Source organism: Haliotis rufescens, unplaced genomic scaffold (assembly GCF_023055435.1).
Source record: "Haliotis rufescens isolate VD_foot unplaced genomic scaffold, xgHalRufe1.0.p SCAF_1, whole genome shotgun sequence".
Lineage (NCBI taxonomy): Eukaryota > Metazoa > Mollusca > Gastropoda > Lepetellida > Haliotidae > Haliotis > Haliotis rufescens.
In genome coordinates, this window is record NW_025963779.1 from 92,648,076 (window position 1) to 92,674,520 (window position 26,445).

A 26,445-nucleotide genomic window follows, 5' to 3' on the forward strand; every position below is an offset into this window, starting at 1 on the left:
GACACTGTCTCAAGATACCGTCCCAGCTAACGACGTTGTGATAACGTTGTGGTAACGTTGTGGTAACGTTGTGGATATAACGTTATTCTGTGGACTCCCATTTATGTTGTCACAACGTCATGGCCTAACGTTGTGTTACGTCATATTCACGTCGTCACAACGTTGTGATGACGTTGTATTTTACGTTGTGGGAACGTTGTATTTTTACGTTGAGGGAACGTTGTATTTGACGTTGTGGTAATGTTGTATTTTACGTTGTGACAACGTCGTGTGTTAGCTGGGGTGAACCAAGTTATACATATGTCGGCCGAACGTGAAGGCGTGTACGATGACGTAATCCTAACCCTCTGACGTTGCCTGGCAACTAAAGTTGAAAGATATCCCCAGACAGAGCAGGCGGACTCTTGTTGATTCCTTGGGGGGGTGGAGTCAGAATGTCACTGATTCCAGTGGTGAGGTGAGGTGGGTGAGGTGAAATGTGGTTTGACGTCGCGTCACAGATTGTTGCACTTTAATATAGCGCCTGGCATGCACGTGTGTGTGTGGCTGCTTGTACTGGTCCGGATGGATGCCGATTTATAGCCTAGTGCTAGCCCACTGAGATACCATGCCGCAGTTTAACATGAATACCCCACTCAGACACAGTTTACTGACTCCGAGCCGACCAGCCCTTGTTTTAGCCCCTTAATGCTGAGTGCGACACAGGGTAACAACAAGTACCATCTTTTGGTATGACGCCTAGTAAACAGAATATGGCTGATCTCGAAAATTTCATTTGAGAAGATTTGATTCTTTAACTGAATGCGTAATCATAATAGTTAGACAAGAAAGATTGATTAGACACAACCATGTGCTAAAGAAATACACACGTCCGATATTAACAAATAAACATACTTTTCGAAATATTATATTAAGCATTTGATTTATTCCAATTGATGCCTAGAACGTTGCAGGTGTGTGCAATGAAAATTAAAACATACACAGACATTGAAAGATAGAAACTATTCAATTTCAGTAATTATTTACATGGTTATTTTATAATACACGAACTTATGTTTTACAAATAAAGTGCGTGCGTGCAGCGTGCTTTGCAGAAGTTGTGAAAATGTAAGTCATGAAAAATGGATAACCTCCAGGGCACCCAACCAAGCTAATCTCTATTCATACTCTAAGCATAAAAAATAATAAGGTACTAAATAGAACCTAAATGTTTTGTAATAGAAACAGAATTCGTTCAAGACATTGGCTCAACATTTTCAGAATATGTATGAGAAGAGAATCGTAAGAAGAATTAGGGAATTAAAAATAGATACATTGCATTGCCGAGCGCCAGACAGGGTAACAACAATTACCATCTTTACGTCTTTTGCTATGACGCGGCCGGGCATCGAACCCTGGACCTTCCGCTCTCCGGGCGGACGCTCTACCATTATAACACGGAGGCGTCACCAGTGGTGAAGCAGTCCTGTGTACCTTTGTAACCCAGTGACATTCCTCATTTTGTAATGTCAAATGAAACGTTCAAACACTGACCAATGACATATATTTCAGGAATATTAACTCGACCTATTAATCCTGCAATAGTCTAGGGTTGTGGGATAGCACAGTGGTTGAAGCGTATACTCGCCAAGATGAAGTCCCGGGTTCGATTCCCCCATGGGTACAATGCATGAAGACACTTTCTGGAGTCTGTTGACATGAGGTTACGGGTCTAGTGCTAAAAGCGGCGTAAAACCATACTCATTCAGTCGCTCGCTCGTCCATTGTAACTGTAGCGTACGTCAAAGTAGACAAAACATTCATGGATAACAACTTCTTTATTATACTATATAAGACAGCTTCACGATAAATCGAAAAGAACAAAGAAAAACGAACCGTTTTAAGACATTGTTCTATCAAGACGTCATTTCTGGATATTCGAACATGCGCTGGCAACTTGATGACGTCGTATATTGGACAATGGGTTTTCTTTAGAGGGAAGTGTCTTGAGAGTTGTGCCCCATACATTTAGCTGGGCAACGCAGATAAACACAGTGGCCGAACGGTCCCGAGAGAGATATGACAATCGGTACAGGGAGAAAAAAGGAACAGATTATCGATGTGAGGATTGTGAGAGTATGTGGGAAATACCAATACCAAATCCACCAGACATTGCCGAGGTCGGAGACTCTCTTCAGGGTGTCATCATTATTTAAATACGGGTAAATATTTTATCATCATCCTTAAAGAGGCTGTACATAATGTTCATATAAGAAATTAACGACTCGTGATCTTTGTTTACAGCTGGGAGAATAAACCATTTGGGGCTAGGCACCTTATAGTTTATTCTCCCTAAATTGTTTCATTGTACGATAAACAACTCCCACTCGTATTTTATTTCTTATGTTACAGCGGCGTTTCGGTGAACAGCCTTATACCGTTGTTAAGACTGTTAACTAATGTCATCCGTCAACTTCCCAGAAATTGGGGGCACGGGTGGGCCAGTCGTCTAAGGCGCCGCGATTCGCTGTGCAGAGTTGCGTCCCTTGGGCACGCCAGAAACCTATGATTGTGGGTTCGAATCCTGGTTCGCCCCGATTATGTTTCTAGGTTTGTCAGCACCATACCAGTGCTGGTGGGTTTCACCGAAGTGGTAAACGTCTGAGACCTGCATCACTTCGGGTTTTCCTCCCACATTAAGCTGACACGCCGTGATATAACTGGAATACTGTTAAAAGCGGCGTTAAATCTAACTCACTCACTAATCTCTCTGACAGTAAGCCCTCCAGAAATTGTCCAATGATATACATGTATTAGCCACTGACATCTTATCTAAAATTTAAAATAACTTCACTTTGCATCACTTATAGAGTGACGTGCATGCACATGTGTGTGTGTGTGCATCTGTGTTTGCGTGTGTGTGGTTGCTTGTACTAGTCCGGACTGATGCCGATTTATAGTGCTAGCACTGAGATTCCATGCCGCAGTTTAACATGCCCCACTCAGACACAGTATACCGACTCCGAGCCGATCAGTCCTTGTTTTAGCCCCTTAGTGCACCAGGCAGGGTAACAACAAGTACCATCTTTTAACGTCTTTTGGTTTGACGCGGCCAGGGATTGAACCCCGGACCTACCGTTCTCCGGGCGGTCGCTCTACCACTAGACCACGGAGGCGGTCTACAATGTACGAACTTCTATTAATATATACACTGAAGGTCTACTTGTAACCTCTTACCTCAAGTCGACCTCAATACAGATGTAGTGATGACAGTATATGGTATCTCTAGTAGAATCTACTCGAATCTAGAATCTACCACTCAGACACAGTATACCGACTCCGAGCCGATCAGTCCTTGTTTTAGCCCCTTAGTGCACCAGGCAGGGTAACAACAAGTACCATCTTTTAACGTCTTTTGGTATGACGCGGCCAGGAATTGAACCCCGGACCTACCGTTCTCCGGGCGGACGCTCTACCACTAGACCACGGAGGCGGTCTACAATGTACGAACTTCTATTAATATATACACTGAAGGTCTACTTGTAACCTCTTACCTCAAGTCGACCTCAATACAGATGTAGTGATGACAGTATATGGTATCTCTAGTAGAATCTACTCGAACCCCTGGCGCCCACCACAGTTGTCAATGCCAGAGACAGTTCGTCTCCATATGTACTTGTTTCAAATCCATCATAATAGAGAGCCAGTATGCATTTGTGTACATAAACTGCAACGCACACAAGTGGGTTAATCGAGATATTGGATGACTTTCATTGTGACGTTTAGTCTCATTATTTATTAACTCCATGAACGGTAGCTGTGGTATTATATATACCAGACGTGCAAGTGGGGATTCCATGAATATCAGTTTTCAATGACAGAGAAATTACAACAATGGCTTCGTCCATCTCACAATGTGGATGTTTATTCACTTTAACACAACATTCAATTACACCAAAACGTCCACCACCAGATACCCAGATACCGATCATCACATGACGGCGAGACCCGTGACGATCCGGGGAAGAGTGGGTCTTCAGCAACCCATGCTTTCCGCAAAAGGCGACTATGATTGTCAGAAGGAGCGACTAACGCGATCGGTTAGTCAGCTCGCTAACTTGGTTGATGCATGTCATCGTATCCCAATTGCGCAGATCGATGCTCATGGTGTCAATCACTGGATTGCGTGGTCCAGACTCGATTATTTACACACCCCCGTTATATAGCTGGAATATTGCTTAGTGCGGCGTTAAACAACACGCAGATGAAGAAAACATGACGGCGACTGTTGTGTGTACCCCCGGTGGCGCCCCCTTGTGGCTGCCAGCTCAAGCACACACGTCCTTGAGCCAAAACTAACTTCGATGTCAACTCATTCCACGGTTGCCTCACACAAACAGTGTCCCTTGGTACATACAACCTCCGTGCCACGTGCTTCTCATGACTAGCGTCACATTCTCATACATGTCCTTGATAAACATCACCTCGGTGCCACGTGCTTCTGACGGCATCAGAATTCATAAACACACATGTCCTTGATAAACATCACCTCGGTGCCACGTGCTTCTGACGACATCAGAATTCATAAACACACATGTCCTTGATAAACATCGGCTCGGTGTCACGTGCTTCTGACGGCATCAGAATTCATAAACACACATGTCCTTGATAAACATCACCTCGGTGCCACGTGCTTCTGACGACTAGTCTTACATTAACACACATGTTCTTGATCCTGGTCCTATTGATTCTGTAGGGTGGACAGGTTGTCGCCTTGTATCCGTTAAAACCATGCAGGACAAGGCCATAGATCAGATCATCTTTACTTGTCTAAGACTATATGCGAATTGAGACGAATGCATTATGACTGAAAAGGTAACCACACACATCCGCGTGACATCTGGTTCTACAAACGACAAATGTGTAATTGTCAAACGGTAACGTCGGGCCTGTGGGAACGTCTCCTGCGATGTGTCATCTATATGCTGCAAGGACTATCTACTGCTCAAACTCTCATTAATGTAGAGAACCACTCATTACTTTCCGCGCTATACTAAACATGATTCTATATATAATGGCAAGTAGCTCTGCAGGCCAATCTGGGCAAGGCCATGCCATTAACACTTTACTCGAGCGTCAGTTCCGGTTTGATGATTCCGTTCTAGGTGGCAATAACTGTTCACTCTCGGCCTATAAAACATGTGATATCGCACTTTCACACACAAGTACAATGTCCCTTGGTTGGGAACGGGCAAGACCTTCATCTTGTTCTGACCTTGGGTAAGATATCAAGTTCTACGATGCCTACCACAGTATCTCAGCTTCTTCGGTATGATCTCACATTAACGGAAACTCCAAATATCATCCAAGGTAGGTAGGTTGGCCGGTTTTACATCATCCCCTGCTCGTTCTGCTCTACTGACTACAAGTTACCGTCGGCTCGGAGTTAGTTGCGGTGTATGAGTACGGCTCGGTGACACGCCTACAGCATAAACATTGAATCTTTTGCATCAAAGTCCTCCGAAACTGAGCACTGATCGTGGAGTAGAAAACAAAGTTGGCCCCACTGTTCACTAACTTCAGAATGTTCCACGTGTCAAACAAATAGGAACTTGACCTTGAAACACGGCCTTGAACAAAGAGAGGCAACATGAGCCCCACGAAGCCGACTGGATGGCTGATGAGTGACAGGGCGCACACCGCCATCACGGACAGAACCAGACGTTTCTCCAGTTGTCGCCGTGCAGCAGACCGGAAGTTGGAGCCAAAATCGGACGTAGACATTTCTTTGAGTAGCAGAATGTTGAGGAAGAGGATGGTTACCCACGGTACAATGTAAACCAACAGTGCCTGGCCAACAATCAGCGTGATGTCGTATTCATACTTGATGATCCAGCTGACGTAGTTGTCCGGCGTGCACGTCGTCACGCTGATATTCCCTTCGGAATTGACACAGCGGCTGAGATTGGAGCCAGCGACTCTTTGCAGGACAGGGATGACAATCATGAAGACGTACATGGCGTACAGGACGGCGTACAGGATGCAGACTCCCCCGACTGCAGACACAACCATCTTGGCCCTCTTCCTCGAGCACACTACAATCACCTTCAGGGGTTTGCAGACCGCGATGTACCGCTCCGCGGTGATAGCCACTGTAGATAAACTCGAGCCACAGAGAGCGGCGTTGTAGATGATGGAGAGGATGTTGTTGGCGATCTTCACGTTGAGGATAGGAATGTTGAGGTCTGTGAACCTTTCGAAGTACAACACTAGAGAGATGACGACTCCGCCGAGATACACAAGGTCGTACAGAGACAGACAAAGCAGAAACAGGGAGGACGAGGACCTCCGTCTGTCGTCGGCCCATACAATGGCGGCGAGCGTGTTCCCTAGCACGCCCATGATAGCTAGGATGAACTTGATGACCTCCATGTCGTTCACATGTTTGATGGAGCTCAACTCCATGGTCTGGTTCGAATCCAGGGATGTGTTATACATGGTTTGTCTGGGCAGGAGGGAGATTCTGAAAGTAAAGAAGAGTATACACTATACAACGGTCGACTTAGTGGCAGTCTTTTTATGATGAAGCAGCTAATGTTTGGACGTTAAGTGAGTGAGTGAGTTGGGATTAACGCCGCTTTAAACAGTATTCCAGTTATATCATGGCGTGTCAGCTTAATGTGGGAGGAAAACCCGAAGTGATACATGTCTCAGACGTTTACCACTTCGATGAAACCCACGAGTACGGGTATGGTAGTGACAAACCTAGAAACATAATCGGGGCGAACCGGGATTCGAACCCATCATAGGTTTCTGGCGTGCCCAAGGGACGCAACTCTGCACAGCGAAACGCGGCGCCTTAGACGACTGGGCCATCCGTGCCCACGTATGGACGTTGGCATGGGGGCGACTGGTTGCTTGCTTTGATCCACCAAACGTATTTACACACGTCACCATACGTCCTTGCTTGTCAGTATGAACATATGAAGACAGTTTCAGTAAAGACTATGTCATGACGCATTTCGTATTACTATTAATGCATATTAACCACTTAGGAGTATTAGGTTTATTGGTATTTGTGCTTACAGCTAGTTGGTGTTTATTGGTATTTGTGCTTACAGCTAGTTGGTGTTTATTGGTATTTGTGCTCACAGCTAGCTGGTGTTTATTGGTATTTGTGCATACAGCTAGTTGGTGTTTATTGGTATTTGTGCATACAGCTAGTTGGTGTTTATTGGTATTTGTTTACACAGCTAGCTGGTGTTTATTGATATTTGTGCTTACAGCTAGTTGGTGTTTATTGGTATTTGTTTACACAGCTAGCTGGTGTTTACTGGCATTTGTGCATACAGCTAGTTAGTATTTATTGGTATCTGTGCATACAGCTAGTTGGTGTTTATTGATATTTGTTAACACAGCTAGCTGGTGTTTATTGGTATTTGTGTTTACAGCTAGTTGGCGTTTATTGGTATTGGAGATTGCAGCTAGTTTGTGTTTATTTGAATTTGTGCATACAGCTAGTTGGTGTTTATTGGTATTTGTGCTCATAGCTAGCTGGTGTTTATTGGTATTTGTGTTTACAGCTAGTTTTAGTTTATTGGTATTTGTGTTTACAGCTAGCTGGTGTTTATTGGTATTTGTTCATACAGCTAGTTGGTGTTTATTGGTATTTGTGCTCACAGCTAGTTGGTGTTTATTGGTATTTGTGCACACAGATAGTTGGTGTTTATTGGTATGTGTGCTCATAGATAGTTGGTGTTTATTGGTATTTGTGCTTACATCTAGTTGGTGTTTATTGGTATTTGTTCTTACATCTATTGGTGTTTATTGGTATTTGTGTTTACAGCTAGTTGGCGTTTATTGGTATTTGAGCTTGCAGCTAGTTTGTGTTTATTGGAATTTGTGCATTCAGCTAGTTTGCGTTTATTGGTATTTGTGCATACAGCTTGTTGGTGTGTATTGGTATTTGTGCATAGACTATGACTTGGGCAGATTATGTGTTTTTTGCGTCTTGTATTAACCATTTACTATCAAAAATTACTTAAAACTTACGGGAAAGGACAGGTCACCAACATTGAAAATATATAAACTTTCAATAAAACGCCGCATGATACAAGACACAGCCAACATGGTCGTTTGTGATAAAGTTAATTTGATCGCTGTAATATGGGATACATTATGTTTACGATAAAAAGTGTCGATCATGTGCAGAGTGATCACTCATCGATAATTAAGAAATAAACGACGAGGGGGAGTTGTTTATCGTGCAACAGAATAATGTAGGGACAATAAACAACGGTACGATAAACAACGACTACAAGTCATTTATTACTTACAAAAGAGATGACCATTATTAATTTACAACCTCAAAACCACAAAATTACTACATTTACAGGACTTAAACATATTTACCCGTATTTAAATAACGATGTCCAATTTACGAGGTCATCAAGTTGCGAGTGCATGTTCGAATCTTAAGAAATGACGTCATTGTAGAACAATGTTTCATCGTAAAATAAACGGCACCTCGTCATTCATTGTAATTTGCGATTTATTGCGTAGCTATCTTATATCACATGATAATGTGCCTTCAAAAATTAATTATTGCGTTTTGAATAGTTTTGTTGACATTATGAAAATGTGATGTTTACTAGTATGTTGATCTACATGACTCCAGAGTCGTACTAAATAACAAATGTTATTCTCCTGACTAAACGTTTACACAATAATGAGATATGTTGTGTTTGTATGCTACTCCATGTACATTCTAATGATTTATAGTCAAGTAAAACATAGCGAAATGATAGTGATCGTTGATGTCAAATTGCTTTGAATCTTGCTCTTCTAAGGACTTCAATGAGCCAGACCAAGGTAATAATTCCCTAGCGGCTTGTTATCACCCTCCATATGTCACATCACACGAACGCAGCTCTCCTGTTGCATTACAAATAGATAGTTATATTGCAATGAACCGTCCTTAATGACTCTGTTTATTACCACAGTACAAGATCACGTTTCAAATAAAAGAGAAACTCATGTGACATTCAAGAATCCATTAAGATCGTTATTCCAATCTGCTAAACAAAACCCAGATATTTATAGATCAAAATGTTGCTTTTATGTCCATTCTCGTATTGTTTCGAATAATTGATATTCAAGTTATCCATCAATCTGAAAAAAGGTAAACTCTTGTTACTTTGGTTCAGAAGACACCAGGAAGCGCAGTTGAAACGTGTGTTGCCATGGGGTACCTTTAATTGGAACTGTGGCGACAGCCAGCTCTATCAAGTGAACCCCTCTTTTACGGGAACTTACTCAACTTTCAGTATGTGTTTATTCATAATATACCAGCAAACGTTTGTTTATTTGAACATAGTGACTACACATATGTCCCAACAGGACACGGGGTACTCAGAACGACGTCTAGATAAATGTGGGTGAGTTTGATTTTACGCCGCTTTTAGCAATAGTCCAGAAATATCAAGGCGATGGACACCAGAAATGGGCTTCACACATTGTACCCATGTCGGGAAACGAACCCGGGTCTTCGGCGTGACGAACGAACGCTTTAACCACTAGGCTACCTGACCGTCCCTACGTCTAGATAAAGATAAGGCAATAAACAGCATTCCGTTGAGAATGCTATCCCTTAAAATGGAAAATGGGCAATTATCAATGATGGTCAAAAGAAATAAAATGTCAAGACAAGTATACGGTTTAAACGCTGTCTCTGTACACATCTTACCAAGATTACTAGATACTACATATGTTGGTATGACACTGTAGCAGGGCTCGGTCGAGTTATGCAGGGCGCTACATATGTTGGTATGACACTGTAGCAGGGCTCGGTCGAGTTATGCAGGGCGCTACATATGTTGGTATGACACTGTAGCAGGGCTCGGTCGAGTTATGCAGGGCGCTACATGTGTTAGTATGAAACTGTAGCAGAGCTCGGTCGAGTTATGCAGGGCGCTACATATGTTGGTATGAAACTGTAGCAGAGCTCGGTCGAGTTATGCAGAGCGCTACATATGTTGGTATGACACTGTAGCAGGGCTCGGTTGAGTTATGCAGGGCGCTACATATGTTAGTATGAAACTGTAGCAGAGCTCGGTCGAGTTATGCAGGGCGCTACATATGTTGGTATGAAACTGTAGCAGAGCTCGGTCGAGTTATGCAGAGCGCTACATATGATGGTATGACACTGTAGCAGACCTTGGTCGAGTTATGCAGGGCGCTACATATGTTGGCATGACACTGTAGCAGACCTTGGTCGAGTTATGCAGGGCGCTATATATGTTGGTATGACACTGTAGCAGACCTTGGTCGAGTTTTCAGGGCGCTACATATGTTGGTATGACACTGTAGCAGACCTTGGTCGAGTTATGCAGGGCGCTACATGTGTTGGTATGACACTGTAGCAGGGATCGGTCGTGTTATGCAGGGCGCTACATATTTAACACTCTCTTCCTGATAACATGTTAACTCCCTTTTTTCCCTCGATTTAAACTCGATTAACCGATTCATGATACTAACCAATCCTTATATACATATATACAGCCGTCCAGCTGCTTGAATATATCGGCGAGAAGGATCACAATTAGTCTAGTTTGCGTAATTCTAGCTGAGCATCAACATGTTTGCTTCGTACTGATTGGCTACTTCGTACTGATTGGCTACCTCGTACTGATTGTCTACTTCGTACTGATTGGCTACCTCGTACTGATTGTCTACTTCGCACTGATTGGCTACTTCGTACTGATTGGCTACTTCGTACTGATTGGGTACCTCGTACTGATTGTCTACTTCGTACTGATTGGCTACCTCGTACTGATTGTCTACTTCGTACTGATTGGCTACTTCGTTCTGATTGGCTACTTCGTACTGATTGGGTACCTCGTACTGATTGTCTACTTCGTACTGATTGGGTACCTCGTACTGATTGTCTACTTTGTACTGATTGGCTACCTCGTACTGATTGGCTACTTCGTACTGATTGTCTACTTCGTACTGATTGGCTACTTCGTTCTGATTGGCTACTTCGTACTGATTGTCTACTTCGTACTGATTGGGTACCTCGTACTGATTGGCTACTTCGTACTGATTGGCTACCTCGTACTGATTGGCTACTTCGTACTGATTGGGTACCTCGTACTGATTGGCTACTTCGTACTGATTGTCTACTTCGTACTGATTGGCCACTTCGTACTGATTGGGTACCTCGTACTGATTGGCTACCTCGTACTGAATGGCTACTTCGTACTGATTGGCTACCTCGTACTGATTGGCTACTTCGTACTGATTGGCTACTTCGTACTGATTGGCTACTTCGTACTAAATGTTTCCACTGTTTGCGATGGGTGATGACTATTACACCAGTGTCACAAGTTAATTTCACCCCACTTTTCTCGTGTTTGTAAACAAATGCGATTATTCTGAAATCAAAGCAGATAAGCCTTTCCTCGACATGGTGTTTCACATAATTCTGTAAAGATAATGCTACAACTGCAACAGTGAAGAGTGTGACAATATATCTTTACACATCAAAGTGGCCGCATCGCTAGCTATTCCTAAGGCTTGGAATAATGCACGTGGAGCCGTACAACTATTATAAACAAAGGATAAATACGCAAATGGAAATAGATAATTTCTCAATAAAAAGTAACAGGATCACCGCAATTACTTAATGTGAAGTTTGCATGACATACGACTTTTGCTGTTGGAAGAGCGACCGGTCATATAAATAGAATACTGAACTCGCTCTCAACAGTTCTGGTATCTGACCAGATATGAGTACGTCATTTGAACGTATGTAAAAACCAGCTGATTTACTCCGTAAATCGCTCCCCGAGTCCAGATCAAGTCATGCGTATGAATACAAAGTCATGTAAATAGGCATCATCAAGTGCAACTATAATATCAAAGCTTTAGCAATTCAAACAGAGAAAAAACCCGAACACTCATATTTTCCACAACAAACCTACTTTAATGGATTTCCCGCGAAACTACGATATTGCGGTAGGGATTCGAAAACAATATCAAAAGACGTTTAATCGTTCGCTGACAAGGCCGAGGTCATGACGTTCTATCACTGGAGACATGTGTCTGATGACTTGTCAGTGATCTGGTTTTAATTACAATTAACATGTATCACAGAATTTGTGATCGTTCCGGCACAGTTAGAGCTGAGTGTGCGAGACTGGCTAGCTGTCAGATTGAAAGTTTGGGATGGAGCAGAGACGGTCGACGGTAGGCAAGTCGGAACACAGAGCAGTGATTGTGAAGTGCAAGAATCACAGGCCTGTTTATCAATTTACTGATGTTTTTTTGCTGCACTTCAGATAGTTGTGAATAGATATCGACACTCTGCACATTTCTATGGCCACCGATTTGTATTTTCTGATCAGGTGGAACATTTTGCTCAGAAAGAGTTTAGACCAGATACTTTCGGGCGGAATGATTCGTCAACCGTTTGATGGATTCAAGTTTTGCTTTTGCTGCCATGCGTTTCATTATGGATCAAAGCTTGTTGATGCCATCATGTTGTTGCTTAAACCAAGGATGTGTCGGAGTGGAACCAGCTTTTGAATTTGTTGCAAAGTAAATTGGCCACAAAGACCATTTGGTGGAAGGTTAGCATAGCACTTATGTACGCAAGGACGGGGCAGCGATCGTCAACTGTTGCCCAAGCTGTGGGTGTGACAGTCCGAACATCTCGGACGTTTACACCAGTGCGTGTTTTGGTTTGACGCAAGTACTGCAAGTACTCCATACCTTTTGGATCTTGACTAAAGATCAAGTCTCCCAGTGGATATGTCTAGGAGGAGTAATGCTGCGAAGCCCAACATGTGTTGTGCCACCAAAGTGTGTTCAAATGGACTCGGGAGTTTCGACAACTTATTCGACGGATTTCCCTAAAGTTTCTCTAAGAACTGAGCACGCATAGGTAAGTTTCCGAATCCTTCCTGTTTTCAGGACCTCTAGATCTCTGACATGTTAAAAAGTCATCTTTGAACAGTACATTGAGATCGGACACACTGAAGTCTTTGTCAACAAAGGTGTGTGGGTGTAACGTGGCCGTCTCCGGAATGCGTTGTGCGATATCGAGGTACCTGCTTCATGGAACCATCATCCAGCGGTATGTTCCTAGAGGTTGAGCAACCGATAGCACTCGTCCCTTCAGCTGACCGTCAATTTGACGGAATCATTTACTTTTTTACTTTTTTTTCATAATCGGTTGCCATTATGATCATTCGTTGGACGACAGATTCATTGTCTGCTATCTGTACTTTTATTTTCCTATCCGTATATTTAGAACGTATAACTTATTTGATTTCATAAGAGTTCATCTGAACAGAAAGTCTTTGTAATCACGCCCTGATGTGAATCGGCACATTTTGACGGTATGACAGTAACCATTTTGATAGGTCATGTGATGTACTATGTGACCGACCACAAATAGTTCCGTGTTCACGTGATTATTAAACAACGTGTAAAACAGCTGTATGTTTATTACACGGGTGCTCTCTTCACGGATGAGTAACAAGGCCTCGAAACTAACGTTCATAAGTGTATGAAAGACAGATTTTGACGAGTTGGTTTCCTAAAATGACGTAAACACAGACGGACTACTTCCACATTCCGGGGGAAACTCCGAGAATTCCCCTGCACGAATAAATACAGAAACGTTGTTTCTGGCCCATTAATGTTGAGATCAGCTTTCAGCACAGATTGGGATAAGTTAGAGAGTTTGACTGCATGCCCGTGATAGATCTAGAATATCCTCGCAACCGACCCATCCAAGAGAACAAACCGAAGAAATGCACATCCAAATTATCTACTCGACAGTGACAGACTATAGCAATCTGTGAATGAATATACCTCAATATCTGTCTGGCACATCTTTATAACCACATTTCAATGAGCGACCAATTGATCAATGCTCACTAACACTTGTTATCGCCACATGTTCATTACCAACTTCAGAAATCACTCCAGTCACGGTGGTCGTGATGTCAATGCATTCCGACGCAGTGTCGCTGTGGCTGACTGATTGGGGTGGTTCTTCACATGCCTTTCTCATCTAAGGAGGACATAATTTTAATATATTTGTTGTTACCAAACTACAAAAGATATTACTGTACATATGCATGTCACCTCTCCTTTTGAGGACATATTTTATTCCCCGTTACAACTGGTTTATGCCATTCCCTTTATTTAACACTTTAAACATTTATCATGTATACCACTATGATCGTGACAACTTATTATCTCCTGTTCCTTGAAAACAATAAGAAATAACAAAGTCATTGTCGTGAAAACATATTATTGCTTTTGATTTCAGGGTATGTTTGTTTTCTTTTTTGTTTGTTTATTACATATGTACTTAAACCCAGGTGTGTCATGTTCACATTCCTGATTCTGAAGGTACCACATGCAAATTACAATTTGTTTCACCCTCTGAGTTACATAGGTGTGCTTTAGGATAGTATAGGTACTTGCATCAATAGCTAGGTATGCAACAAATTGTCTTTGCGCTCATACTTTGCAAATGTATATACATGCTGTAGATTCATAATTGTCAATTCCGTGTATTTTTCACTATGTTTTTTCAATATCGGGCCATACACGATAACTCGTAGCTGACCATCCAGTATATTGATTGAACATACCCATGTAAGCTACAGGCCTGATCATGTCGGTGGATGGTTGCTAATGTATGACATGTTCACTGTGTTTAATGACATTGCAGAAGCTCATGGATTTCAACTTCTCTCAGTGCGTTGTTTTGGTTTGTTTGTTTGTTTGTTTGTTTGTTGTTTGACGCCGCACTCGGCAATATTCAAGCTATAACACGGCGGTTTGTAAATAATCGCCTCTGGGCCAGACAATCCAGTGACGCAAACTGGGATACGGTGACATGGATCAACCAAGTCATCGAGCCTGACCACCGATCCCATTAGTCGCCTCTTACGACAAGCATAGTCGCCTTTTACGGCAAGCATGGGTTGCTGAAGACCAATTCTAACCCGGATGTTTGCGGGTCGCGATGTTTGGGTACAGATGCTAGTACTTTTATCAAGCACCGATCGACGTTACACTCAGTACAGTGACATATCGGGATATGTTCAATGTTTCTGTCAATAGTTAGGCACTATTTTGAGATTAATGTTTAAATGGTACTTCTTTAGTTTTAAATGCTGAAAACTGCCGTCGTCAGGGAAAATGACTTTATTTATTTAGTATTCAAGACATATCATCTGTCAACCGATAACATTGCGGAACACAACTTAATTTCCATTAAAATTAACTTTAAATTCAATTTAAGGACAGCATGGTTTGGGATTAATCCCCGTGTTTCCCATGTGGAGGGTTACCTGTACATTCATCCACGTTAAACCGAATTTGAAACGGAACGCGAACCGAACCATGAGACCATTCAAAGCGAACTCTTTTGTGTAAGCGAAACGAAGCAGCATGAGTCTAATAAATCAAGCGGCTCATCGATTCAAATTACGGAAACACCAAGAAGAGCGCTTTCTATGGCACTGTGTATGTTCAAACACGGAGGTTGTAAACATTTATCCTGTATATATGACAGTTATTGGAAGCCTTATAGGAAAACTGAGCACGTTTTTTACCACACGTCACTATTATGACGTCAGACCTCTCTTTGTTAATCACGACATTCAACGTAACAGTCAGATTGGAAAGGGCCAAATTTCAAGATCGTGATGTCCCCCAGAATTACATTTTCTTTGTCATTTTAAGCATTTATATCGTGATTTGTACCAAAATTTATAGCTATACATATTTTAAATATTGCAGAAACCTACGGCTGTCAAAATACAGTTTCATAAATCTTACAGACGATGACTGAAAAAGAAGTATGTATCTATAAATATTTGGCTCAGTAGCGATGTAGCCGTCAAATCAGTTGTTTCAATCAGGAGTGGCTATTGTTATTTGAAACATCTGATTGACCAGTCAGAATCGCGTATTTTCCCAAATCATGGTAGAATACATAATGGTAATGACATGCCGACTGTTGTGGATGGTGTGGTTGTTTCTGAAGTATAAAGACCCTCGACACTGAGTCTAGATGTTTATGTTATACAGTCAGGCACTGCCAATGCCTCACAGGGTTCTTACCTTAAAACCTTCGGTTTAAAAGCGTGGCTATTGTCAAACATCAACATCAATAATCGTAAACATATTTTATCACAAGGCAGAATTATCAACAAAGCTGTTTACCTGTTAACTAGCTATGGTATTTACCTGTTAACTAGCTATGGTGTTTAGCTGTTAACTAGCTATGGTGTTTACCCGTTTACTAGCTATAGTGTTTACCTGTTTACTAGCTATGGGGTTTACCTGTAAAGTAATGTATGTGGACTTTGTTCTCCAAAATGTGTCTTTAAACTAAACGTCAACTGAAATGTGTTTTCAAAGTAAACAGTATATTATCAACCACGTAATTTGTTACCGATTGAAATGTACTTACCAATCTATCAGCTGAAGAATCTACAGTGAGGGCTGGACGCAGCTGTGTCATACTTTAAAAGGTTGGCAATTATAGTTGATGCGCGAGTCGCTCCTGGCATTCTCATTGGTTCCTCTGATGTGCACTGACGACGCCCCTGGGGGAGGGGGCCGGGCAGATATAATCAATTTCCACTTCCGAGGGAGAGCAGGGCAAATTGGCTGAGACGACAGTCTTAAGAAACTGGCGTTTTATGTACCTCTGTGTTTCAGTATGGTCTGAGGTCTTATTACTGGGGGTGATAATCATTGCTGCCGATTTCTTTTCAAGCCTCCAGCTCATTCTGCTCTATAGAGTTTCAATTAGAGATGTGATAGTAATGGAAGTATGGGTGTTGTTATTAATAAGCCCTGTATGTTACGGGTGTCCCGCGGTGTCGGTGCTCAGTGAGATTGTCCGCCTCGCGCCAGCCACGCAGCACATCATTGTATAAGACGGTAGACGTGTGGTGCAATGCTGTAATGTTTTTATGTCCACTCTACAAAACTAATCATACCGGACTTTCTTGACGTCAGTGGATTCACCCTCCCTGTAACGATCAGATGACGACAGCCACACTACTGGCCATGATATATGTTAACCCCATGTTGCCGATGCATATCAAGTTGTGTACGAAAGAGGATATTCGAAGAAATTGCTAACAACATTCGACGATACCTGCAAGCAGGTGTCATCACTCCAGATAGCTTCAATACCCCTAGCGTCCTTCCTACACAAGCTGGTAATGTTAGTATAGAACTAAATGATGCACCTGGTTAAAGACTAGCATTAACCCCCGTCCCCCAGCAGGGTCTCGCTTTAAACCTCTCCCGAAACATCGCCAGACAAGAGAACCAAGTCACCAATATTGACGCTACAAACCAACACTACCGCTTTCAAACGAAACTATTTCTTGGGTTTGATCAAGTTTACTAGTTTGAGATCGACAACAGAAACATGAAGAGGTTTCGAAGAGATCGTCATTTTGTTTTCGATATGACATCCTTATTCAAAGTTCGCTTTCGATAGTAGAAAGTATATTAATAGGAGGTAAGCGACGACGAAAGAGATTGGCATATTCGGGAACGACTGTAGGATTTATAGCGGGCTGTGAGCCGTAAACCCAGCAGCGCACATTGATAGACATTTCTAACCGATCCACTGGTAGCCCCAGGTGTGATAAAAAAAATGTTGGTTAATCAGTGAACGGATGAGAAGATACGATTTAACGGTACGACATGTTCTGTTTGTTTGTTTGTTTGTTTGTTTGTTTGTTGTTTACCCCCGCACTCAGTAATGTTCCAGCTATATGGCGGCGGTTTGTAAGTAATCGAGTCTTGACCAGACAATCCAGTAATTGACATCATCATCATCATCGATCTACGCAGTTGGGATACGATGACATGGATCAAGTCAGCGAGCCCGACCACCCGACCCCGTTAGTCGCCTCTTACGACAAGTATAGTCACCTTTTACGGCAAGAATCAGCTGCTGAAGACCCTGGATGGTCACGGGTCGCGATGTTTGGGTACAGATGCTTGTACTTTTATCAAGTACCGATCGACGTTACACTCAGTATAGTAACGTATCGGGATATTTTCAATGTTTCTGTCAATAGCTGAGAACTATTTTGAGTTTAATGTTCATATGGAACTTGTTTAGTTTTAAATACTCAAAACGGCCTTTGTCAGGGAAAAATGACTTTATTAATCTCGTATGTATTTGATCGCACCTGTCAGCGAACCAAATTGCGGAACACAATTTAATTTCTTTTAAAATTAAATTTAAATTCACTTTAAGGACATCATGGTTTGGAATTAATCCCTGTGTTTCCAGCGTAGAGAGTTAGTGACATGTCCAACACCTGAACGTGTCCGATACAGTGTTATTTCTATTTCAAGAGGGGCGGTCGGGTAGCCTAGTGGTTAAAGCGTTCGCTCGTCACGCCGAAGACCCGGGTTCGATTCCCGACATGGGTACAATGTGTGAAGCCCATTTCTGGTGTCCCCCGCCGTGTTATTGCTGGAATATTGCTAAAAGCGGCGTAAAACCATACTCACTCACTCTATTTCAAGATTTGGCATTCAATATTCTCTTACATTCTTTTAATGAAATGCTTGACACGTGTAAACCATGTTATGATATTTCCCACAGAGCAAATACGCTTTCAATGTCAAAGAAATATATGGAACAACACCCCGTCTAATAACATCGATGAATGTATAAAAATACCTAGTTTATTGAACCTTCCTTTCATGAGATTCATGAGTTTACCTAAAGAGGTTCAGTTGGCCCTTAATGTACTATTTGCTTTGTTAGGGGAGGAGGGGATGTGCGGGTGTGGTGGTGGTGGTGGTGGTGGGGGTGGGGGTGATCCTCTTGTGAAGCATGTCAAGACTCGTGCTGAAAACAAGGCATTCCACAGTTTTCGTAAACGAGCCAAGGATGTGGGACATAATTTCAATGTCAATTTTGATTTTGTTGATGGTTCTGTGCTGCTGGACGGTACAGAAATGAGTGGCAACCAGGCGAAGCGCCATGTCAAGTCGGTCCAGACTCAGTTTTTCAAGGAGAGGCTATCTGAACGACCAGTGCATCGAGTTTATATGCAGTGTGTTGAGAAGATCAGCAACCCCGCAGAGTCCTTCGCTTGGATGAAGTCGGCTGGCCTGAAAAGTGAAACAGAAGGGTTCACTGAAATGTAGAATATGCATTGAATTTAATGAGACTGTCCAACACATTGTCAGTGGATGTCCAGCTTTGGCACAAACACAGTATCTTAAGCGACATGATGGAGTGGCTCGGTCATTTTGTTACCGTCTCTCCATGCTTGTGGTTTTGATACAGAGGTCCATCCATGGTACGACCCGGAATATGTGGAGGGCGTCATGGAAATGATAAATACAATTTTTGGGGAATAGGACCGTATACAGCCTCAGACGTATCCAGGCCAACAAACCTGATCTTGTCCTTTGTTATAAATCCAATGAAATCATTAATATTATTGAATTTTCTGTCCCTTTTGGCACTAATGTAATTGACAAGATTAAGGAAAACATGGCAAATATGCAGACCTCGCTATCGAAAAGTCCCGCTTGAATCCCAAGTACCAAGTTGTCCGACTCGCCATTGTTCCCAGTGCCTTAGGTACCTCCCAATCTGTTGACTGACACTGGGAGAGTACCCGGGTTTGCTGCCAGGAATACATTCTGTCTGACAATCTGGAAATACAGAAGGCGTGGGTGAGCCTATGCAACCTGACTGTGCCAGGATCACCCAAACCCTTTTTGCTGCATTTTATATTTTAATCTGTAAATTATGATTATATGTCATTTATATTGCGCATATTTCCACAACACACAGGGGCAATCATTATTACTACCCCGGTCACTGGATCAGTTTGCACTCAACAATCATTCCGAGCTCCCTAGGGAGTATACAACCGAAGCTGAAGCAGTGACGTAACCAATAGTCTGTCTCGGAGACAACACCATCTGTCTGTCTCTGAAGCACCCTGGAAATAATGTCGACATGGCCTAGTTATTTCACTCAAGTGAAATATCAATTTAATTTTATATTTATCGGCAAGTGTAGTGTTTCATCATTGGAATCAATCTACACTAATATTACATATTGGTGATCGACTGGGTACAGTTAGGTCATCGCTCCCTATGTTAATGTGGATTCTCTCATGAGTTCTCATACAGAGCTATTCATATTTCTTAATATTCACCATCAAGTGACTAGTACAATGCCCATTATACTGTCTGCTACCTTTGGTAAAGAACTTCTTGAGTTCTCGAGGTTCGTGGTTAAAGTGTGTGACGATGGCCCCTCCACGAGAACACAGCGTAGCCTTGGGCAGGGTCCAGGTTATATTGTGATTGAGTTCAGTGAAAATAAAACGAAGGAAGGCTTCAAGAGAACAGTGTGTGCTGAACAAAATGTCAGCGAGCACGCCATGGCTTCCGGCAGTGTGAACCATCTACACCTCTCGTTACAGGACACGCATTCATATTCACGTTTCCCCTTCTCATTACCGCGGTGTGGCATCATAATGTATGCAGGTCAGTCAGCTGGACATGATGCCCGCCAGCCGGTCTTGGGCTGACTGACCACGTGAAAACTTACTCCTACATTAGACTGACTACGTAATGCACAGGGTGAAACGTACTGCTGTATTAGACTGATCAGTCTTGCACAGGGTGAAACTTACTGCTATATTATATTGACCAGTCGTGCACAGGGTGAAACCTACTGCTATATCATACTGACCAGTCGTGCATAGTGTGAAACTTACTGCAATATTCGATTGACCAGTCGTGCATGGGGTTAAACCTACTGCTATATTATACTGACCAGTCGTGCATAGTGTTATACATACTGCAATATTAGATTGACCAGTCGTGCATGGTGTTAAACTTCCTGCTATATCTGACTGACCAGTCGTGCACAGGGTGAAACTTACTGCTATATTATACTGACCAGTCGTGCATAGTGTTAAACTAACTGCTATATCTGACTGACCAGTCTTGCACAGGGTGAAACTTCCTGCTATATTATACTGACCAGTCGTGCACAGGGTGAACCTTCCTGCTATATTAGACTGATCAGTCGTGCACAGGGTGAAACTTCCTGCTATATTAGACTGACCAGTCTTGTATGGGGTCAAACTTACTGCTATATTATACTGACCAGTCTTGCATAGTGTTAAACTTCCTGCTATATTATACTGACCAGTCGTGCACAGGGTGAACCTTCCTGCTATATTAGACTGATCAGTCTTGCACAGGGTGAAACTTACTGCTATATTATACTGACCAGTCTTGCACAGGGTGAAACCTACTGCTATAATAGACTGACCAGTCTTGTATGGGTTAAACTTACTGCTATATTAGACTGACCAGTCTTGTATGGGGTCAAACTTACTGCTATATTAGACTGATCAGTCTTGCACCGTGTTAAACTTCCTGCTATGTTAGACTGACCAGTCTTGTATGGGGTTATACTTCCTGCTATATTAGACTGATCAGTCTTGGACAGGTCAACCTGCTATATGGGGTTTTCGAAGGCCCGTACCGGTTTTTGTTTTCGATCTTGAATCCTTATTCAAAGTTCCATCTATGAAATATTTACGCATCTGAGTGATATATAAGTGATTTTATATCACCATAAAAATATAAAATTCTTGTTTAGTAAAATTGAAAGCAGTGTCATCTTACAAAGCTTCCACAAACAAAAACACATTTACAATGTCCAAAAGACTATACGATACATATCTGTATCAACTCGTGTTATTTAATAAACTGGGCGGTTCACACAAACCTTGTATTCATGCGAGGCTTCTAAAGTTACAACACTGACGATAAAATTTCAATTTTTTTAAAGTATGACGTTATGTGATAACGAGAATATTACCCTATAATATATCTTATTACCGGTATATTAGGAATAAGAATATGTATTACGCTATATATAGCGAGGGAATCTGAATGTACGTCATGATCAATGTTTCTCCAGTCGGAGATGTACAGGTGTAATGATACTCCCGCAGCGCAATGCTTAGACTTCCACAATTATAAGTTTAAATCATAATTTTTAGATTATGTAATCAATAAGAACCAGTTGTCCCAATAACAGGATGCAGTCCTTAGACTTGTACTGTCCACATCTAGACTTGCCTATTAGGAGAAGGGAATTAATACTCGTCCATGGACTTATCTTTCAGTACAGCCTTTGAGCAAAGCTACGCAATGCTACAAATCCAACAGCCTACATTGACAGCTTGTTGTAGGGTTCGTGTACGGTTCTCGTGTAAACGTATTTGTTTCTTTATGCATATGAATCAGAATTTCTGCTCGGGTTGACAACGTTGTATGGCAGTGTAATTATTGTTAAACAATTATCTTAACCGTTTTACATCGTTTCTGTTGTGATTCAGTTGAAGTTCATTGCATTGTAATTGGTCGATGATTAGTTGTCAGGAATGTAGTACTATTTAATGTAAGCAGTGGAGAGGCAGTTATTATATCTAGATGCTCGAATTATCTGTAAACTTCCGGAATAGCATGGATGGATGTTAAGATTGGTGTTACAGAAACATGTGGAATATTCTGTGATGTTCAAGTGACACGGGACTGGTCTGGCACTGTGTAGAAAGTGCTGGAAGCTGGGTTAGTGAAATCATCTCACATAACACAAAGACCAGCTTTCGTGTAAAGCTTGACACCTGTCCTGGCTGGGTGATTATAATATCATCGCTGACTTTAGTATCACAACTGTCTTTTTATTTGATACTGACCACTGCCATCACATTATATAACGCCATTGAATATTGTACTACTGTGGCAGTGTCCTGGTCCATAGTTTATCTGTATATATATGGTATTGGTTTTAGACAGTGTAATTGGTGTATTTTATTAGATTGTGTACGGTACAAGTTTCCAGCCTGATTGCGCCAAGCTGAACTTGGGCTGGTAAGTTCTTTTGTTTATTGTGAGGGTCGAGAGTATTATTTTGTCTTGCTTTCAGAGGGCAAGCTTCTATACTAACACAAGCACTAAGTCAGTCAACTATATACAGCTGCACTGGACAGTCACTGCATGAGACGCGTATTTTGACACGTATTGTGACAAGGATATTCACAACTTCATCTTTCTCTCAAAAGTTTCTCTCTTAGTTTTAATACTAGATTTTAAACATTATGTAGGATGTAATGTTTGTTTTAGTACAGCATGTATGATGTTTAGTAATATTTCAGTGTAGGATATACTTGTGTGATTCGTGTGTATGAATGTATTTTATGTCATCAGTACAATAATGACTATAAGCACACCATTTATGTTTTTTGATTTCTGATATGATGTGAATGTACCATAATATGTTTATGATAAAGACGACATATATAAGTATTTTTGTCCGCCATATTGCTCGCCATAATAAATTACATTCTATTTTAGATTATGTTTATAGTAGGTTTAGAATGAATTAATGTGGCAGTAGATTACTATGTACATTATTTTATGATATTTAAGTTACCGTGATATGTGTATGTTATTTATAGATGGATCTGCAGTGACAAGTGATTTTGCCTACTATCACCTAACTGCCACACATTCGGTAGGCATAGTAATTTAGTTATTTATTGTATATATTTCATGTATGTATAATTTACATCTTGAATATAAAAGTGCATTGATGCAGTTTAAGTAAGATGGAGAACATCATGAATCATGTAGTAAATGCATTTAATTATTATATCAATAACGGTGATAAGTGCAGTGTTTTAATGTGTTCAATCATGTTCCAGGGTGAATATTGGTATGGAAAATAAACTTGTGGCTTCTTGGTCACATCTCACCCCCAGCAGGCGTTGGTCTTCCTTGTGAGACTTGCACCCCCCTAACCTGCTACACTACCACTCTGTTGTGTACTCCCATCATAATCTGTAATCTGTCATTTGGAAACCTAGTTAATTTTGTAATACAATTGTTAAAACTTTACCATGTGTTATTTGTGTGTTGGTTTCACATTAACATCTTTTACGTACAGATTTCTGTGTTAACATTTGGTTTGGGAATCGACACATAACAAAGTCGACACAGGGGATCTAGTATCGTTCAATAACGGTCACATAGCCTTCCACTACTTCCCCAACAAAGTCAACACAGGGGATCTAGTATCGTTCAATAACGGTCACATAGCCTTCCACTACTTCCCCAACAAAGTCAACACAGAGGATCTAGTATCGTTCAATAACGGTCACATAGCCCTCCACTACTTCCCCAACAAAGTCAACACAAGGGATCTAGTATCGTTCAATAACGGTCACATAGCCCTCCACTACTTCCCCAACAAAGTCAACACAAGGGATCTAGTATCGTTCAATAACGGTCACATAGCCTTCCACTACTTCCCCAACAAAGTCAACACAGAGGATCTAGTATCGTTCAATAACGGTCAAATAGCCTTCCACTACTTCCCCAACAAAGTCAACACAGAGGATCTAGTATCGTTCAATAACGGTCAAATAGCCTTCCACTACTTCCCCCACAAAGTCAACACAAGGGATCTAGTATCGTTCAATAACGGTCACATAGCCTTCCACTACTTCCCCAACAAAGTCAACACAGAGGATCTAGTATCGTTCAATAACGGTCACATAGCCTTCCACTACTTCCCCAACAAAGTCAACACAGGGGATCTAGTATCGTTCAATAACGGTCACATAGCCTTCCACTACTTCCCCAACAAAGTCAACACAGAGGATCTAGTATCGTTCAATAACGGTCACATAGCCTTCCACTACTTCCCCAACAAAGTCAACACAGAGGATCTAGTATCGTTCAATAACGGTCAAATAGCCTTCCACTACTTCCCCCACAAAGTCAACACAGGGGATCTAGTATCGTTCAATAACGGTCAAATAGCCCTCCACTACTTCCCCAACAAAGTCAACACAGGGGATCTAGTATCGTTCAATAACGGTCAAATAGCCCTCCACTACTTCCCCAACAAAGTCAACACAGGGGATCTAGTATCGTTCAATAACGGTCAAATAGCCCTCCACTACTTCCCCAACAAAGTCAACACAGGGGATCTAGTATCGTTCAATAACGGTCAAATAGCCTCCCACTACTTCCCCAACAAAGTCAACACAGGGGATCTAGTATCGTTCAATAACGGTCACATAGCCTTCCACTACTTCCCCAACAAAGTCAACACAGAGGATCTAGTATCGTTCAATAACGGTCACATAGCCTTCCACTACTTCCCCAACAAAGTCAACACAGGGGATCTAGTATCGTTCAATAACGGTCAAATAGCCCTCCACTACTTCACCCACCTGAACAAGACATAGCATAGACCAGTGACACCGCTTCATCTGTTTCAAGTTTAGATCTATGCATAAAGATTCAGAGTTATTAAACACTCTCCACTTGACTGTATGACAAGAGTGGTGACTTCAACTGTCCAATAGTCAACTTTCCCTTCATGTCGAGCAATATTCCTGCAGCTCCAGCTCTTGGTGTCTGCATTTCACAACGTTTGAGGTACAATCGAGCATGCTCTTTCTACCAAAGTTTCAAAGAACGTCATACAACTCTTGCTCAGATGACAACATTCTAATAAAGCTGTCATAAAGTTTAAAACTAGAGATGCGGAGGACATAAATTCAACTCATTATTTGATAATGATGCATAAACACATGCTCATGATGTAGTGTTTTTTGTTTTTGTTTTATCTACGCATGTACGGTTCTCGTGCAAACGTATCTTAAATCTCGTTGTACAACTCGTGTCCGATTCTCGTGTAGACGTAATACTATCTCACAAGCTAGTTGGACCCGCGAAGATCCGGGTTAGAATTGATTTTCAGCAACCCATTCTTGCCGTAACTGCTGACTGCGCCTGTCGTAAGCGGCGGCTAACGGGATCGAGTGGTCAGGCTCCCTGACTTAGTTGATGTATGTCATCGTATCCTAATTGCGTAGATCAATGCTCATGATGTCAATCACTGGATTGTCTGGTCCAGACTCGATTATTTACAGACCGCCGTCAAAGAGCTAGAACTCGTGCACGGTTCTCATGTAAACGTGTCTTACATTATCTCGTTGTAATACATACGCTATCTATCAAACAGTAACTCGCATGTCAATCAGTTTAGAATTTCTTAAAAGATTGCTGACAGCGGTGTGTTTAAAGAAACCAGTATGTGTCAGGACATCCACCAGTATGAGGGTATGGACAGACATGAGCTGGGGGGGGGGGGGGGGGGGGGGTCTGACCTGGAGGCTCGGCGAGGCAATGCAGCATATCAGGCCTGTGTATAATAGGGATGATGACAACCAGAGAAACGCAGCCTTTTTTCATCAACGAATTAATCGTTATCACCTCACTTAGGGCTAACCTGACAAGACCTTATGCACATGAGTCCAGTAACGT

General features: G+C 41.9%; 2 protein-coding genes across 2 annotated transcripts; both read right to left on the minus strand.

Moving 5' to 3' along the window:
* Positions 1-5,394: 5,394 nt before the first annotated feature.
* Positions 5,395-6,444, minus strand: LOC124134226 (FMRFamide peptide receptor frpr-18-like). Its single transcript, XM_046498946.2, has one exon. The coding sequence runs from the start codon at positions 6,442-6,444 to the stop codon at positions 5,395-5,397; it is 1,050 nt and encodes a 349-aa protein (XP_046354902.1).
* Positions 6,445-10,599: 4,155 nt separating this feature from the next.
* On the minus strand, positions 10,600-16,534 carry LOC125372230 (flowering locus K homology domain-like). Its single transcript, XM_048381480.1, has 2 exons — positions 16,484-16,534; positions 10,600-11,313 (listed from the first exon to the last, which is right to left on the minus strand). Exons 1-2 carry the CDS (start codon positions 16,532-16,534, stop codon positions 10,600-10,602), a joined length of 765 nt encoding a protein of 254 aa, XP_048237437.1.
* Between the last annotated feature and the right edge of the window lie 9,911 nt (positions 16,535-26,445).